We start from the raw sequence: 17,077 nt of genomic DNA on the forward strand, positions 1-17,077 counted from the left end.
TAATAAGTTGTTCCCTTACATAAATAAATAAATGACCAATATTACTAGAGGCTATAAGCAGCATGGGAAAAAAAAATGGAACGAGTCTTTTATCCTAGTTTTTAGAGGGCATCAGCAGCTTGCTTTTATGAAAAAGTAACAGCTAAATGCACTGCAAATAATTTGCAGTAATCCAGTTCAGTGATTCATGTGTCTGCTTTAATGGGTCATAATTCAGGGTGAAGTAACGGAGTGCAGTCAGAGTGCACACTCTGCTTATGCCAGGGACAGTATCTCTTCATAAAGCACACCTCAGGAGAAGCCGCTTGCCAGCCGCCTAATACTCTCTGATGTTTTGATGTCCTGCATATTTTTCCGATTAAGTTTTGAGTGCCATGTTTTTAGTTGTATTTCCACATTCATTATTCTCACGTAGACCCTTCAGCGGGTTTGCCATATATGATTATTTTTTTAATGATGCCTTTCTTTCCACTCCAGCAGTTTAATAATCTAGCACATGGCTGCTTCTCAGTGCTCAGCATTCACCTCCCCAATACTGAAGAGGACATGTGCTTTGGCTTCAAAATTCCATTTGCAGCGTTAGAAATGCATATTCCCTATGGAACAACATTTGTTTGACATAACCATTCATTTTTATTACCTCTTTAAATATGTTTATCCAGAGTTATCAATAATCATAAATAACTGTATTCTCATCTTGTTCTGTTTTTTTCCAACAGACAAAATTGCTTACCCAGTACATATTAAATCTCGGCAAGTATGATCAAAACTACGACATCAGAGACCGTACAAGATTTATTAGGCAGCTTATTGTTCCGAATGAGAAGAGTGGAGCTCTAAGTAAATATGCCAAAAAAATATTCCTAGCACAAAAACCCGCACCACTGCTGGAGTCTCCTTTTAAAGGTATTATTATCAGAATATAACTGCAAAATATATGTTATCTAAAAAATTATGACAATATGTCCCATTCCTGACATGTTTAAAATTTATCTCTTAGAAAATATAAATGATTAGCGTATATAAATATATCAGTGTGCTTTCTACTCATTCATCCATTCTCCAGAGCAAGCTTTATATTAAAGTGTATATTTTTATAGGCCTTATTTACCTAAATAATTTCAATCTTTTGATTTTATTTTTGTTCTCCCTAAGCAGTTTAGCTGAACAATAAATAAAAACTGTGTTGTTCTCAGACGTTGACTTCATTTCTCTTTTAAATAGATAGCTGTATTTAACAAGGAATGTAATTCATCTTAATAGTTGTTATCAATTAAATATTATATATACACTAACACAAACTTTTCTAGAAAGAATTATTTCACAAAAATATCCCTTTATGTTTGATTTTGTTTTTCACAAATGGAAATTGACTTATTTTTACCAGCTTTTTAAAAGGAGTAATTATTTTATCAGCTTAACAAGTAACCAGTATAGTTGAAATCGAATGATTATATACCTTAGTTTTCATGTCGTTTCTTGTTTAATTGTTGTAAACCAATAAAAAGCAGTTCAATTTTGTAGTAAAACTATTAAAATTCTGGCTGTGTTTGTGCCAAGACATGTATATGGATTGTTTAACTGTGCTGTCATTCTTAATATTCACAGTAAAGTAATTTTTAGAGAAGCTACATTTCAAAGCAACACCTCTAAACACACTGACTGATTAGCTTTTTTATTGACCATTATGGGGAGATTATTGTAATCTATGGACTGAAATCAGTTTTTTGACCTATGAAGAGCTTCCTAGTTTATATTTATTCCTTGACATTTGAGGCGATGTGCCAATTACCTCGAGCTCTGATGAGGGTTGTTCTCTGTTACGTACGGCGCATATTGTTTGTTTTATATTTTCCTCCATTTTAATAGATAGGGATCATTTCCAGCTTGGCACTTTATCGCATACTCTCAACGCTAAAGCTGCTGGGTACCTGGAGTTATCTAATTGGCCAGAGGTGGCGCCCGACCCGTCAGTGCGAAATGTAGAAGTGATAGACTTGGTAAGTTGACCTTTCTGAAATTAATTTTGTCAAGCCGTGGGAGATTCTAGAACAACTATTGTTTAATATAAAACCTTTTTTGGAAGATTGAGAATTGAAAATTGTTCCGGTATTTCTAAACGTAATGTGTTGGATGTGTCTCACTATTATGGGAACTAAACATTGTAGTATTACTATGCCATTGGACGTGTACTGTTCCTTTGCTTCAAGGAAATAGAGAATTGAATTCTCTGCATCGGTGCCACCCACATTTGTGGTACTGCATTTGTATCTGTGTAGATTCAATTTCTAGGGTACTTAGTTTCATAGGATTGAGCTTTTTCTATTACATTTAGAGATTTGTAAGCTTCCTGTCAATATTTTTCTATGTAATTTTTGCTGTTCTTTTCCAGAAAAACCGTACAAAGTGTTCTTCTGGATTTTCTGGTGGACCTGTTTTAAGTGAAGGCTACACATAAATAGGGAGCATTGTCTACCAAAAATCTCCTTAGACAGGGTCACAATTAAAATGAATAATACATTGCTTTCACATTAAAAACAGAAAACTCTATGGAAATCTAGAGAAGTAGTATATCAACAAGAAAAGTTGAGAGGGGTCTTCTGATTGTCTTTAGAGATTGATTATGTGAAATATATTCAGTACTTTTTTAAATAGAATTAATTAAAAAAACAATTGGATATTACATTCTGGATGCTTTTTTGGTAGAAAAGAGATATTGAACTAGGATCCAGATAACCAGAGTTCTTTACCACTAATTCCTATGGGAAAGTCAGTTAACCTCCTTGCCTATTAGCTTTTCCATATACAATGGAAGAAAATCTTTATTACTTTAAATAGAAGAATTTCTATAATGGGCGTAGCCATGTAATTTGATCCTCTTAAGAAATATGTTTCTCCTAACTGCTCAAACTTATCCTGGCTTTTGTAGCATGGCCGGAAGCAATAATAACTAACAAATGGCTTCATTTAGCAAACTCTGGCAGTGTACTTTGATAATGCTTCTCAAACATTGTCTTGTTTAAACCTCATAATGATTATAAGTGATAGTTATTGTTATTCCCATTTTGCAGATAAGGAAGCTGAGGTTCAGAGAACCTGAGTAAATTGCCCAAGGTCACACAGCTAGTAGGTGATGGAACTCGGATTCCAACACCAGATCTGTCTGAATCTGTTGTTCATGCTCTTTGTTATTGCATTTTATTATGGAACACGAGGAGAGGAAGTTTGAGCTTGTTTGCAGATCTGTACTATCCTTAGTACTCAGCACCATCATTTTCATGTTGTGACAAATTATCTCTATTTAGAGATGATTTTTTAAAATGTGAAAGTTATTAAAACTAATCGCGTATCTCTTTCTCCTTGCAATTAATTTTGTTGATTTTCGCTCAAATCTACATACTCTTAAGTACTCTTCAAAAAGATTGGCTTGTTTGTGGAACTTTTGGTCAGATGCTGGAATACAAAGAGAATGTTCTTTGTTGTGATTCTTTCCCCAGATGTACTCTCTCTCCTAATTTCTTATTATGCCTGTTGGTTGTTTTTATGGTTCCGTCCTTTTTCATTATTGGGTACATAATGTTTTGGCCCCAGTAGAACCATCCTTTTATCCTCCCACCACGTCCACCCTGCCCCTCCTCCTTGCTGCCCCATTCCACCAAAAGACATAAAATAAAAATAGTTTATCTTCTCAGAAATTGAGAGCAATGCTACGCAATTTAATTTGTTCTCAGCAGTACCCTTATATTGGCTGATAGATTGGTTGGCTGGCTGGCTTCTTCCATTTTCATGTGCTCTTTTAAGCATTAACTACCTTATAGGGACAGTACTTAAATAACCTATTTTCTTATGTTCATTTCACCTGTCTAGTTCAACAGAGACAAATTGATTTCTTTTTCATTTTGCTGACTACCTTCTGGAAATTAATAATTGTTAACTTATTATGGAGAATAATTATAACTGATGGAACCCAGTTGAGGAAAACTGTCACTATCCATTGATGCCATGCAGAAAATAATTTCAATCTATCGGTCTCTGGACATACTGGCTTAGAATTATACCGTAAGAGATACAATTAAATATAAAAATAATGTACATAGTTTTATTATCTAATGCATCTTCAACAGTGCAGAAAGTCATGTTCATACAGCCTTTCTGGCCTCTCCCTGTACCTCACCCCCCTCCAAAGTCACATTAATGTGTTTCATGTACATAATACACTGTGTTATCCTAGTTTTACTATAAAGTGATCTTACAGGGTCCCATCTCATTACTATGAAATATAACTTAGTAAGAAAAATGGCCTTGGTTTAGATAATCTGATATTTTAATCAAAACAACAGGAAACCTGGTCATATTGACACTAGAAGTCACTTTGAATTACACACTACCATTTCCAGGATATCAGATATAATGTGTGTTTATATTATGATAGCAGTAAGTTTTGGAGATCCTTTAGAATCTTTTTTGCTTAGTTTTAGAAAATCCTTTTCTCCTCAGATGCAGAAAGACTATCTTTTGCATATCAAGGGTATTTTGCTTTATAAACACATCTACTATCAATATTTTCTCCCTCATAGGAGCTTTCAAATTAGTGTTTCACTATTCTTTTCCTCTTCTTTTCCCTGTTATTCTTTTGTTTAGAATTATGTAATTATCATAGTGATAAAAGACCATAACAAAAATTAAAATATTTTTATTGTTAGTCTTTGCCTTTTGAAACCTAAAACTCCATGAATAGAGTCCATGGCCATGTCAAGAGAATTTGCCCCTTTGAACATAGAAGCCTAATTTTCCTTATTGATTTAGTGTTACTCTGAAAGCTATAGTGTGGTTAAGTAATTTTTTCCGTGCAGTCATCTGACATAGTTTTTATCAGACGTCAGAAAAATATATTTGTTTAGATGTAAGAAAAATATGAACTTCAATATCTACTAAATATAAGAGAACTTGGTTTATAGAATACTAGCTTTATTCATATTTGGAGGGCAGAGCATTTAAAATTTATATAAAAGGAAAGCAGTCCTGCTGATCTTATGTAAGTATCTTATTCAAATATATTCACCTAACTTTTACTCATTTTTATATTATTGTCTAGATAGCAATTTTCCAGGTTACTGAAGCTTATCTTTTTAAGCAACATACATTAAGCCCTGAAGCCCTCTAGACCGGTGGTTTTCAACCCTAGCTGCACACTGTAATCGTGGAGATCTTTAAACAAAACAAACCTATGTCAGGCCTGCACCACACCAATTAAATCAGAATCTTAGGAGGGGAATCCCAGGCATTATCTTTTTAGTATTAGTATTTTTATTGTTTGTATTTGTATTTTAAAAAATATTCTCAGGTGATTCTGACGTGCATCCCGTGCTGAGAACCATTCTTGAGTAAGAACCTCCGTCATGCGGTAAATTCCTTTACAACAAATAGCAAAGCGGCATGCAGCAGAAACTCAGTTAGCAGTGTGATAACTACATGAGTCAACCATTTTTGACCTTTTAAAAAGTGTACCTTTCCCTCCCTTTAAAAGAGAATATATGAAACAGGATTTAATTTTTTCTTGGTGAGTCAGGTCACCATTATGAAAACAATTTATTTTACTTTAATACACTGTATTAATACACTTTACTACAATTTATTTTACTTTAATACACTGTATTAAAGTCTTTAAGGAGCTATTCACACAACTGGTAATTATTGTGCCAGACACTCTTGAGATAGATGAGTGTACAAAATGTTTAAAAATGCCTGCTCTCCGGAACCTGACCTTCTGGCAGAGACAGACTGACACTAAAAATAAGTATATGAATTATATAGTATGTTACAGAGTAACAAGTGCTGTGATGAAAAACAAGATTAGAGCAAAGCAGGATCAAAAGTGCCCCGCATGGGAGGTTGGAATTTAAATAGAGTGGTCTCCCTGAGGTGACGCTGTGTGGACTTGAAGGAAGTGAGGGAGTGAGCCATGCCGTCCTCTGGGGGACAGTGCGGGGAGTGGGAACACCTGGGAGAGGGCCCTAAGGTGGGAGCACGCCTGGGGGGTTTGAAGGAACAGTACCGAGTGGCTGGAGCAGGGGGCAGGAGGGAGAGCGGCAGCAGGAGGCCGGAGAGGCATGGGGGAGGCCGGGGAGGCCCCGGGGAGGCAGGGTCAAGGTGGGTGGAGCAGCAGACTGGTAAGGACTTAGGCTTGTTTTCTGAGTGAAATGGGGAGCTGTGGCAGGTTCCAACCAAAGAGGGGCTCGATCAGACTTTGTTTCTAGTAGAATCATTCCAGTTGCTGTGTTGAGCACACTTGGAGTGGGGCTGAGGGGTGGGAGAGAAGCAAGAAACCAGTTAGGAAACGGGCAGTAATCCAGGAGCAAGATGGCCCTGACCAAGGAGGTAAAGGACCAAGGTGGCTGAAGGCTTTCTTGATGCATTAGAGGTTTGGGTCAGGACAGAAAGAGAGAAGTCAAGGATTACCCAAGGGGTTAGGCTGTTGAAATGGTTAGGGTTATTTCATCCTACTCTAACTATTTTCTTTTTTTCTTTTACTTCAGTATTTTTCTTTTACCTCAGCTGTGAATGCGCATTTCTGATTGCTGTTATTGTCTACCTCTAATTGCCCTCACTTCTTCTAGACTCTATTATTTCAGTTTAAATCTTCTATAGACCAACAAATACAAAAGTGTTTAAAATTGTGTGTATTACAAGGTTGTTGATTTAACGTAATAGGCTCTGAGTGTTTGTGTCCCTCTATTTGGGAGTGAAGGGGACTCAGCCCGAATGCCAGGACTTCTGACAGTTGCCTTCTCTCTTTTTTTTGAGGAAGATTAGCCTTGAGCTAACAGCTGCCAATCTTCCTCTTTTTGCTGAGGAAGACTGGCCTTGAGCTAAAATCCATACCCATCTTCCTCTGCTCTATACGTGGGACACCTACCACAGCATGGCTGCCAAGCGGTGCCATGTCCACACCCGGGATCCGAACCAGCGAACCCTGGGCCACCGAGAAGCGAAACACGCAAACTTAACTGCTGCGCCACTGGGCCGGCCCTGCCTTCTCTCTTGAGGCCTTAAACTTTCTTCTGGGTTCACAGTGTATTCTGAGTGAGTTTTCCAGAAGACGGAATCCCTTCATCAGAATTTGTTTATATTTACATTTTTACGATTTTTTTTAAACAGGCAAAAGAATGGACTCCAGCAGGAAAAGCAAAGAATGAGAATCCTACTAAGAAATTTTACTCTGAGTCTGAGGAGGAAGAGGACTCTTCTGACAGCAGCAGTGACAGTGGTGGGTTTATAATTTATTGAAAAACATTGGTCACTATAGCCTACATGTTATGCCTCCAGCAAAACGATGAGACCTAGTTCATAATATTCAACAAGTGGGTTTAAATAAATTTTGTACTATTATAATAGTCCTTTTCATTTACATGTCACCGATTAGTTTTCAAAGTAATGTCTAATCCCTTCTCATTTGGAATTGCCTCTTGAACACAGCTAATAAACGTTAGAGTTGGAAGTCATGCCTTTCTGAATTCTAACCCACACTGCCTGTTATATTCATTAGTGTATTAAAAAACATAGGTTTACATTTGATAAGCCTTTAGTGGGGCCTTTAAAGTTACTTTGTTTTGAGCCAGCCCTGATGGCCTAGTGGTTAAAGTTGGGCGCTTTCGCTGCTTCGGTGGCCTGAGTTCATGTCCCTGGTGTGGAACCACAACACCTGTCTGGTCGTCGCCATGCTATGGTTGAGGCTCACATGGAAAAACCAGAAGGGCTTAGAACTAGGATATACAACCACGCGCTGGGGCTTTGGGGAGTTAAAAAAAGAGGAAGATTGCCAACAATTGTTAGCTCAGGGTGAATCTTTCCCTGTTAAAAAAAAAAAAAAGTAACTTTGTTTTGTAAAAATGTGAAGTTTATTTTAAACATTGAGCAATCTGTTCCTCATCTATTTTATACTCTTCTATTTCTACATGAACCTTTATAGAGAGAAAGCTAAAATTAATAAATCTCTCGGATATTATAAAGAAACACAGAACGGAAAAGATTGAGGGCTACCATATACAGTGAGAAGAATGCTAACTGGGAGGGATGTAGAAATGCTGGGTTTGAGCTATGCAGGTTGAACAAGGTGCTTTCCTTTCTCTGCATCTGATCAGTGGAGGGGTAGAGTTAGGTGCTCTTTAGGTCCCTTCAGTACCAACATTCTGTGAGTGATTTCCTTAATGAAAAGCGTATTGGAGTCACTTTCAAGCACTCTGATTAACAGTTAACCTAATAGATCCATCTCTGACCCAAGATCAAATGAATCTCTTTCTTTTAAAACTTTCATTCCTGGGGAGCCGGGGCCCTTGACCATTACTTGGTCCTCTACCTTAGGTAATTCATGTTTACCTGTTTCTCCTATCAAAATCTTCGTTTTCAGTATCTGATAGATTAAACTGCACTGCATTAACTTCTGAAGGAATAGGGTGAAAAGTGGAGAAAATACTTCAATCCAGAGAGTTAATGATAAAAAATATGGAATTTCAGAATTATTGTAGACCGTTGAGAAAGATCTGTTTGTACAGTTACAAGTGTACCATGTGGATATTTGTCTCTATCCCATTTATGCGTGAACTTGTGCCTGTTCGTAGGCTAAGCTTTTTCAGGATGTATTTGAAATATTGCATTACCATGAAGAGTTGATGGGTTCTCTGAGTACGTGCAGCAGTGCGTCATGTGGCAGGAGCGCAGAGGAAGATAGCTTTTCTCATTAGAAGTTATGAGATGGTTTTCCCAGTGAGCAGGTCTTTTTGAGAATAAACAAATTTCCTCAAGGATTTTACTAACTTGAAAATTTAAATAGTGGTATCTGAAGTGAACTGGACCCACTCAGCCATGGGGCTGGCCCCACATAATTTCTACATGAAACATTTAAATGTATAACTCCTCAATGTAACTTTATCATCTCTTTGACCTATGGAAAACTCCTATACCAGCTAAAATAAGTAATAATTTTTTAATTGTTAATTTTGCTTATTGCCTTTGACTTTAGAAATTTTTGGAGATGATTTGAATGAGTCATTTCCCTTTCAAAATTTGTTCCTAAGAAGATTTGACTGTTGCCTTCCTCTTTTCTAAATAAGATTTCCCATTTTCAGTAGAGGAATTAAAAATTATTTCTTTATCCTTACATCATCCTTATGTCATTCTTAAAGCAGTTTTGGCCATAGCTAGATTCTTATGGGTTTGAAAAGCGAGATTCTCTCAAATTTGGGTTACTTGGGTCATCTTTCCTTTGCTTTTGCCTACTCATTCGTTATCCGGGTGCCTCCTCTGTCCTCGGGAGTCCCTCCGCGCCCCCTACCCCGGGGCTGCCGAGGCCTGAGTGCCAGAGCGCAGACGGAGAAGGTGTTGAGTAACGGGGTCCACTGAACTAGAACTCAGCACCTGGTTCATTTGTGGTGGATACTGACGTTGCTTGTGTCCTTCTGTAGAATTAAATGGCTATAAAGTGAAGAGCATCTGGTTATACTTTTCAGGGAGCGAATCTGGAAGTGAAAGTGGAGAAGAGGACGAGGAAGGGGACAGCAGTGAGGACAGCAGCGAGGACTCCTCCAGCGAGCCCGAGAGTGAGAGTGGACATCAGTCAGACACGGAAAACAGAAGAGCGGCCAAGAGGAACTCCAAAACCAAAGGAAAAGGGTAAACTCTTTTGTCAGAATTTCCTTCGGTAAATATTCTGTGATATTTTCCCCCAAGCTAACATTTCCCTTTAATTCATAGAGTGAGTGAGAAAAAGTGTGTATTTTTTCCTAAACAGGTATTAAATCTTGTAAAATTAATTTAAAATACTAGTTCATGTTATTCTCCTACTTCTAATGCTTAGTTTTCATTTTGAACTTGAACAAATCTTGGAGTTACATTTTGAAAATTGGTGTAACCTTGGAAGGCTGAGTTAAGTGATCAAGCAGTAGGTATGAAACACTTAATTACCTTTTGTAGCAATTTTGCTGAGGGCTAAAATTAAATCCTTCAACACTTTGCCATTATGTAACTAAGACAATTGATTTTTCTAAATAATGTTATATTAAAAAGATTATGATTCAAATATTAGAGTCAAGAGCTGTGAAGGAAGACGGTCACGAGATATCTACGTGTTAGCGCTTTTTAAGATCTCCCATTATCAACAACATTATCGTGTATTAAAGTATCATTAAAATCCTGAGTAATTGGGGCTAATACCTTGGATTGTCTGAGTCTGTTTCCCCCGCTGCTGTCAGTGAGTGGCCTCTGCAGACATGATGGCCCTTTCCCCGGGAGCCTGCTGCCCGCTCCCTTGATGAGCTTGCAGCCCAGCTCAGTCGTGGCTGACAGCACTGATTGGGGCGCCGTACGCTCTCTGCTCCTTTTATTACAGACAGTAATTAAAGCAGCTCGCCCTGCCACTTCCATAACAAACACAGCATAATGCCCTAATTATGACTTTATTAATTTAAGTCAGGATTTAATGATTTTAAAAGTGATTTATATTGTTTTTCCTGTTCAGAACAAATGAAATCTGTAGGTTAAATTAATACAGGCTTTTCATCATTGCAAAGTTAAAAAGCTAGTTACCAGTAAATTCTTTTCATTAGATTAACATCTGAAACTCTAAGCAGTAAGGTAAACAGTAATTACCCATCAAAATTGAGTGATACATAACAAAATAACACTTTTACCTTTAAAATCTTATCTTGAAAGCTAGAAGTTAAATATACTCAGAATCGTTTACTTGTTGCAGCAGAGGAGTTACTTGGTTTGTAATAACCTTTTCTTTGAGAGAAATTAAACTTCTGGTTTCATATCAGAATATCTATGATTACATAGTTTATAAAAAGCATCTTATTTCTAGGGAGGGAAGGTTTTGTTCAGTGCGCTGCGTATCCTTTCAGATGGCAAAAGTCCGTATGCTGGAAATTTATAATCATGTATTAGTTTCATTATTGTTTTTCTTCAGAAGTGGACTTTTCTCTTTACCCCTGTTTGAATTGAAAAGAATTGTTTATTACACCAAAGGGAATCTCAGATACATTCTAAACCTTATGTTTTTAAGTACATGTTTTAACTGCTGAATTGGGGATAATAAATTGCCATTCTTTGCTAGGGAAAAGAACGACGGCATATTTTTGTGTCATCAAATATAATTGCATGTGCTCTGAGATGTTACCATGACTCCATCTTTAATAAACAGCAATCGTATTTCCTCCACAAAAATCAATTCTAGGAAATATCGATTCTTCCCTTGCCTCTCCATTCTCCCTCCCCCCATTTTTTTCTGCCTATCAGAGTTTTTTTTAAACTTTGCTGGTATAACTGTATGATAATTTTTTAAAAGTCCAAGGAGCTTTAAGTATCTTTAAAAGCACCCCTTAGAAATCGTAACTGTTTATGACTAAATTGAGTTTTGTACTCCGAAGTATTTTCCTTTGAAGGGAGACAGTATGGTGTAGTGGGAAAATCTGATGTTTTGAGTAAGACAGACTTGAATTCAAATTCCAATTCTGCCCCTCCTGACTGTGTGTCCTTGAGCAAGTTCCTTAACTTTCCTGAATATTATAGGATAATAATGCACCCAGTAAGACTATGTTGGAACATTAGATAAATTAGATAATTGCTATGAAGTGCCTGACACTGCCTGGCACAAGATAGATTCTTAGAACAGGACACACGCACAGAGACACATGCACGCACGCATACGCACACACACATGGTAAAGAGAACTGAACCTTCAGTTTTGAGAAAAGGCCACCAGGCATCTCCTCTGGCTGTCTCACGTGTTATTCCTTCCCCTTGGAGACCCTCCCCCCTGCCCTTCTGCCTGCCTTATTCCTGTTTCCCGACTTAGTGTCTCTTCCTCCAGGAAGCATCCCCAACCTTGGTACATTTGTTTAGATGCTCCTCCAAATGTTCTCATGACACACTGTACTTTATAATTTATTCCTTAACCATACTTTACTGTCCCTGCCACCTTCCTTCCCTGTGTCCTCCCGGGCACTGTCGACTCTGTGAGGGAGGCCTGTGGAGATCATCTGTGTCTCACAGCCAGTGTTATCCTCAGCACCTAAGGTAGTGCCAGCACTTGGTGGGCAACCAGTAAATATTTGTTGAATGAGGGGGTGAGTTACACACGGCGTCAACACTTAGGTGTGATCGCTTGGTATTTTAAAGTTTATGTTGATTATCTTACATTTTTAGTAAGACAGTACATTCAAAGAATTCTCTTTTGAGCTGGTTAACATTTTCTCATATAATATGTTTAAGGGTCACATTTGGGAACACGTGTTAAGTAATTTTCTGGGACATAAAAATCTGTAAAATGCAAGTCTATTTTAGCAAAAGTAGATGTATAAATATTTAAATTTATTAATGAACATTTAGTATTTTTGAGACAGCATTTTAAAATCTGCCTAGGTGTCTTTGAAGTTGTTGCTGTTAGCACCTAATGTATATTCCTGGTAACTCAAACATTTAATTATTAATTATTTTCTACTTATGATATCATTTAGTGGTATTTTATGACTTTTGCATTTGAGGTATGTGATGTGGTGTTCGTTTTGAGTGTGTTCTGATTTATTTGGTTATGGCTAATACTACTTTATTATTATTTCATTAATATGTTCTAGAATTTTAAAACCATTTTTATTGTCTTTATGTATCCGAAAGAGGAAATGATTCTCGGTGAAATGCACTTCTAGGAAAGGTTCTGATGCATAGGCAAGATGGACAAATGGCGATGTTTGCCATTTGATTTTTTAAACTACTTAGACTTGTTTATATATAGTATTTAAAGTTGATATTTCAAAAATTTTTATTATGCGTAGTGATTCTAAAGATGGGAAGAAGGAAAATGAAAAATCTAAAACTTCAGATTCTTCCAATGCCGAGTCCAGTTCAGTGGAAGAAAGTTCTTCAGATTCTGAGTCAGAGTCAGAATCTGAAAGTGAATCTGAATCCAGAAAAGTCACCAAGGTAAGAGATTACACATTTCTTATAATTGGAAGTAAATATTCTTAGAGCCTTTTCCCAATTAAGAGTAAATATTTCTGAAATTGAGTATTTTGTTGACAATCAAGAAACTAAGAAAGGAATTTAACATTGTCACTGACATCTAAAATAAACACCATCTTCATTCATCCACACCTGTGGTTTTATTTTATTTTTTCTGATAATCACTTCCTTTATAACTCAACCCTGCCGGGAAGTTAGAAACTTTTTTGAACCTGTCCTTTGCCACTGAAATTCGAGAGCTCAGTGTTAAGAGTATGGCCTTTTTTGTTCTTGGCTAGCATGTGACAAGGGAGGCTTTTGCCAAAGGGGGAGTAAAAGGATGTCACAGAAATAGTATTGAGCAAAGGAATATAAATGCACCTGCTTCATCAGAAATCTAGAGTAATATGCTTTTTAAAATTATTTGGCATTTTTGATAATAGAATATTTTAAAAGGTTTAATTAAAGTGTATACATTCTTTAACTAGTTAATAAGAATGCAATAGCCGTGTATTTAAAAAGAAATGCAAGAACCGCTTGTGTAATAGAAGGATAATGCTTGTTATAATATTTGTAACACTGAAACTTGTCTGCTTAGCAGCAAAAAACAAAAGTATAAATTGCAAAAATGTAGTTACTAATATAAAATTCGAATCTAATACCTATGGTTATTACTTCCTTCCTGTAAATGGGTCATGTGGATGCTAGGCTTCAAATGCAGTAGTTTTTATAAATAAACTGTATTATTGCACATGTTGAAAATACAGTTACACCTTGTCTTTTGTTGAATTCAGTTTCTTTTTAACCTAATATTTTTTTCATTTATTTGTTCTATCAACTTGGATTTCTTTAATAAGTCATCTGAGTAGCCAAGGATGAAAATGAATTCATTGAAGTAGGTAATTGCCCTCCCCCATCCAGGGATTTATTGTTAAAGAACAAGCATATTAAAAAAAAAGAGTAAAGAACAAACACCTTAAAACCTGGCTAGTATTTGTCTCACCTTATTTTAAATATTCTTGCGTAGAGTAAAACTTATTTTAAACTTGAATTTATATTTAAAACTTGTGTCTATCTATAGTGTATAATCTAAGGTTTCTATTTTTCAAAAATTCACATAAAAATCTTAGAAATTTTTAGGTTTATTAATTTGACCTCTCATAAAAACTTAACACATAGTGAATTTGATATCATCTCATTTCCTACTTGTGTTAAATTACAAAAAAAATTTAAGATGTATTTAAAATAAAGGAGCTTTGGAAATTGACGCTAAGTGCAACCCAGAATAAGAAATCAGTGTTTTTAAAAATGACTAAACAAGAAATCAATGAATGTCAAGTGAGTGGAATTAAAGTGAGTTATTCTTACTAAGTTTTCTAAAAGTTGAAAAGTTGTCGACTTTAGTGCGTATATAGTATTAGAAGCAGCGCTTTAGGACCCCAGTAAAAAACCACAGGGGTTCCCCAGATCAGCGGTTCCGTTTGTTTCTTCTTTGTTAAAAACTTCCAATTATCAGATTAAATCTCTTAATAATTGAAAATATTTTACTGTAGAACATCAGTATAAAATTTCAAAGTATTGCAATGAACCAAGACTCTTAAGAAATTCAGGTTTTACATTGTTGATAGTTTAGTGTATGTGTTTTGTTTGTATGTCTTGTTTTCTCTATAGTAGAATGCCTTTCCTGTCTGTAATAGGCAGGTACGATTGTTTGTTTTAATTTATCACTTGGGATAGTCTCCACCTTGGAGCCACCATATCTATGTTTTTCTTTCTCTTTCTCTCTGAGTGATTTGGAGTGTGCCATGAAACTATAAGTGTACCAATTTTCTAATAATGGGCAACTCCGTAATGGTAGAAAAGTCCTCCTTGCACCAAGTATTGTGGCTTCTGCTCTAAATTATGAGTAATGAAGGCAGATGGTGGGTGCTTTACCTTAATTTAGCATGATAGTATGTTAGTGCTGGAAATTCATATGCCTTAAATCTGCAGCCCAACCACATCTGTACTTGAGTTACTCTTTTTCTTCCTTTTCTTTCATTTGGACAATATTTTTGTTTTGGGGGTATTGTGCATGAAAATTAGACCTTGGAGGTACCTTGAATGAATGGCTTTGAAAACAGTTCATTTTATGGTGGTCCTATGAGATAGGTATAGTGTTCAACTTGTTGGAAGATAGTATCTTTATGCTTCAGTTTCCTCATCTATAAAGTAGAAATGCTAATAGCTACTCTGTTTCTTTAAGTGCTTTTATAGAAAATCAAATGTGAAAGATCAATATAAAGTACTATATAAATATAAAACAGCAGTGTTAACATTTTTTAACTTGAACGTTAATTCCTTGAGAGACCAACAACATTAGATTTATAGAACACCAATTCTAAAAGGAACTGAAAATTTTATGTAACTTATGTCTCCTGCATTTCTTCCGACTCTTTTTATACCATTCAAGTCATAAGTGAATGTTCAGGTATGACCCTTCACCTGCAGCCTGTGATCTCATCCACTGTCTGCAGAAGACTCAGCTGCCCTCCACTGTGAGCCTCTCCGGCTTCTCTCTGCTCTCCGATGCACAATCTCTATTTACCTTCCTTTTTCTTTGACTGTGGCTCTGAGTAAGTGATCCCTGTCCACTTAGTCAAGAATAAGGCCTCCTTCCTTTTGGCCTTGATCTGCTGATAATCATCTGCCTCCTTTGCACCTTCAGTGTTGCTCCACTAATGCCTCCTCTGCCAACCAAAGCACTCAAGTCTTCCCAGCATTTAGAGAGCGAGAGGGAGGAGGGAGTGGAAGAGAGAGTGTGTGGCAGTGAGAGTTTAGAATAATAATCTAGATATGCTCCATCCACTACCTTTTACCCCAGTTATTTCTTAGTCCCTTTTAGATTGGTTTCCACTCCTGTCGCTTCCTACAGGCGTTGCTCTCTGAAAAGTCAACCATGATCTTTCCCCAAACCCAGCGGCCTTCTCTTAGTGATTATCCTTCTTGATCTCTTTATGTGACTGTTTCCCTGCTGCTTGAAACTCTCTGCATCCCTTTTTGCTGACTTCTTTAACCTTTCAGTCTTTTGGTTGCTTCACTTTTTACCCATTTCTGACGCCCAAGTGTGAACATTGCCCTGAAATTAGTGCTTAGTACACATTATTTTTTCAAAAATATTAACTGATGTGAATTAATTTATTTTCAGTCCTCCCTTTTTGCTCTGTTTTTCCTGCCGTGAGACTCATTCGTTCCTCTAGCTTCAGCTAAACCCTTTATGTGAGTTACTTCCATAACTACATCTCCAAATCCCTATAACAGCTCTAAGTGCTTTTCCCAAATTCAGACCAAGTTCTTAGACCTCGCAGGGGCGACTGGTTTCCCAAACCTAAGAGAGCCGGAAGAAGACATGCTCTACCATTGGGTACCAGCGTTCTTTCTCCTCTCCCACATCTGTAGCCCCACAATCGTCTTTTTCTCCTCCCTCATCCTGTACATTTACACAGTGCATGTTCTGTGTATTATTTCTCATATCTGTTTCTTTTCCTACCACCACCGTTCTAGATCAGCTCTTATTACCTCACTCACAGACCATTGCCTTTGGTTATCCTCAGACGCTTCTCTAAGCCCAGTACCTCTATACATCTGCCAGATTAATGTTCAGGTTACCTATAATGATATGGCCACTTGAGTTCAGTAGACTCCTCAGGCAGGCATGGCCAAACCTATCTTTGCAGTCTTAACCCCTTTCTGGTTCCCTATGTTCTAACCCCAGTGGACTGTTTATGGTTCTCTTAACATGCTGAATGCGTTCCCATTTCCATGCCTTTGTTTTTGCATCATTTCTCTGATTACAGAAAATGCAAGCTAAGGAGAAAGTGGCCTTATATCAGAAGGTGGTCCCTCCACTTCTTCTAGTTGAGAATGACTGCATGGAATGAAAAATGGTACGGATGAGAGGGTATTACTCATGTGAATGGTGTAGGGACAGTCAAAAGAGTGAGAACCAGTGGTGAATTGTTTATGTTCCTGGAGTATTTGTCGTTCAACACCATGCCCCAGCGTATCCATAAGACACAAAGCTATAGTCATACATTCTGTTGTC

The 17,077-nt window shown here is 37.0% G+C and overlaps 1 protein-coding gene across 9 annotated transcripts in view; it reads left to right on the top strand.

Moving 5' to 3' along the window:
* The window catches only part of AP3B1 (adaptor related protein complex 3 subunit beta 1), a 227,528-nt gene that overhangs the window by 132,061 nt on the left and 78,390 nt on the right, over positions 1–17,077 (top strand). For all 9 annotated transcript variants that reach the window (XR_011525709.1, XR_011525711.1, XR_011525710.1 and 6 more), the window contains exons 16-20: positions 720–906; positions 1,870–2,000; positions 7,159–7,267; positions 9,507–9,669; positions 12,828–12,975. Coding sequence is in view for 6 of the 9 variants with exons in the window: in XM_008516552.2 (XP_008514774.1) it covers positions 720–906; positions 1,870–2,000; positions 7,159–7,267; positions 9,507–9,669; positions 12,828–12,975 (738 nt within the window). In the remaining 3 variants the exon portion in view is untranslated. The remainder of the gene's footprint in view (positions 1–719; positions 907–1,869; positions 2,001–7,158; positions 7,268–9,506; positions 9,670–12,827; positions 12,976–17,077) is intronic.

Source organism: Equus przewalskii, chromosome 13 (genome assembly GCF_037783145.1).
Source record: "Equus przewalskii isolate Varuska chromosome 13, EquPr2, whole genome shotgun sequence".
Lineage (NCBI taxonomy): Eukaryota > Metazoa > Chordata > Mammalia > Perissodactyla > Equidae > Equus > Equus przewalskii.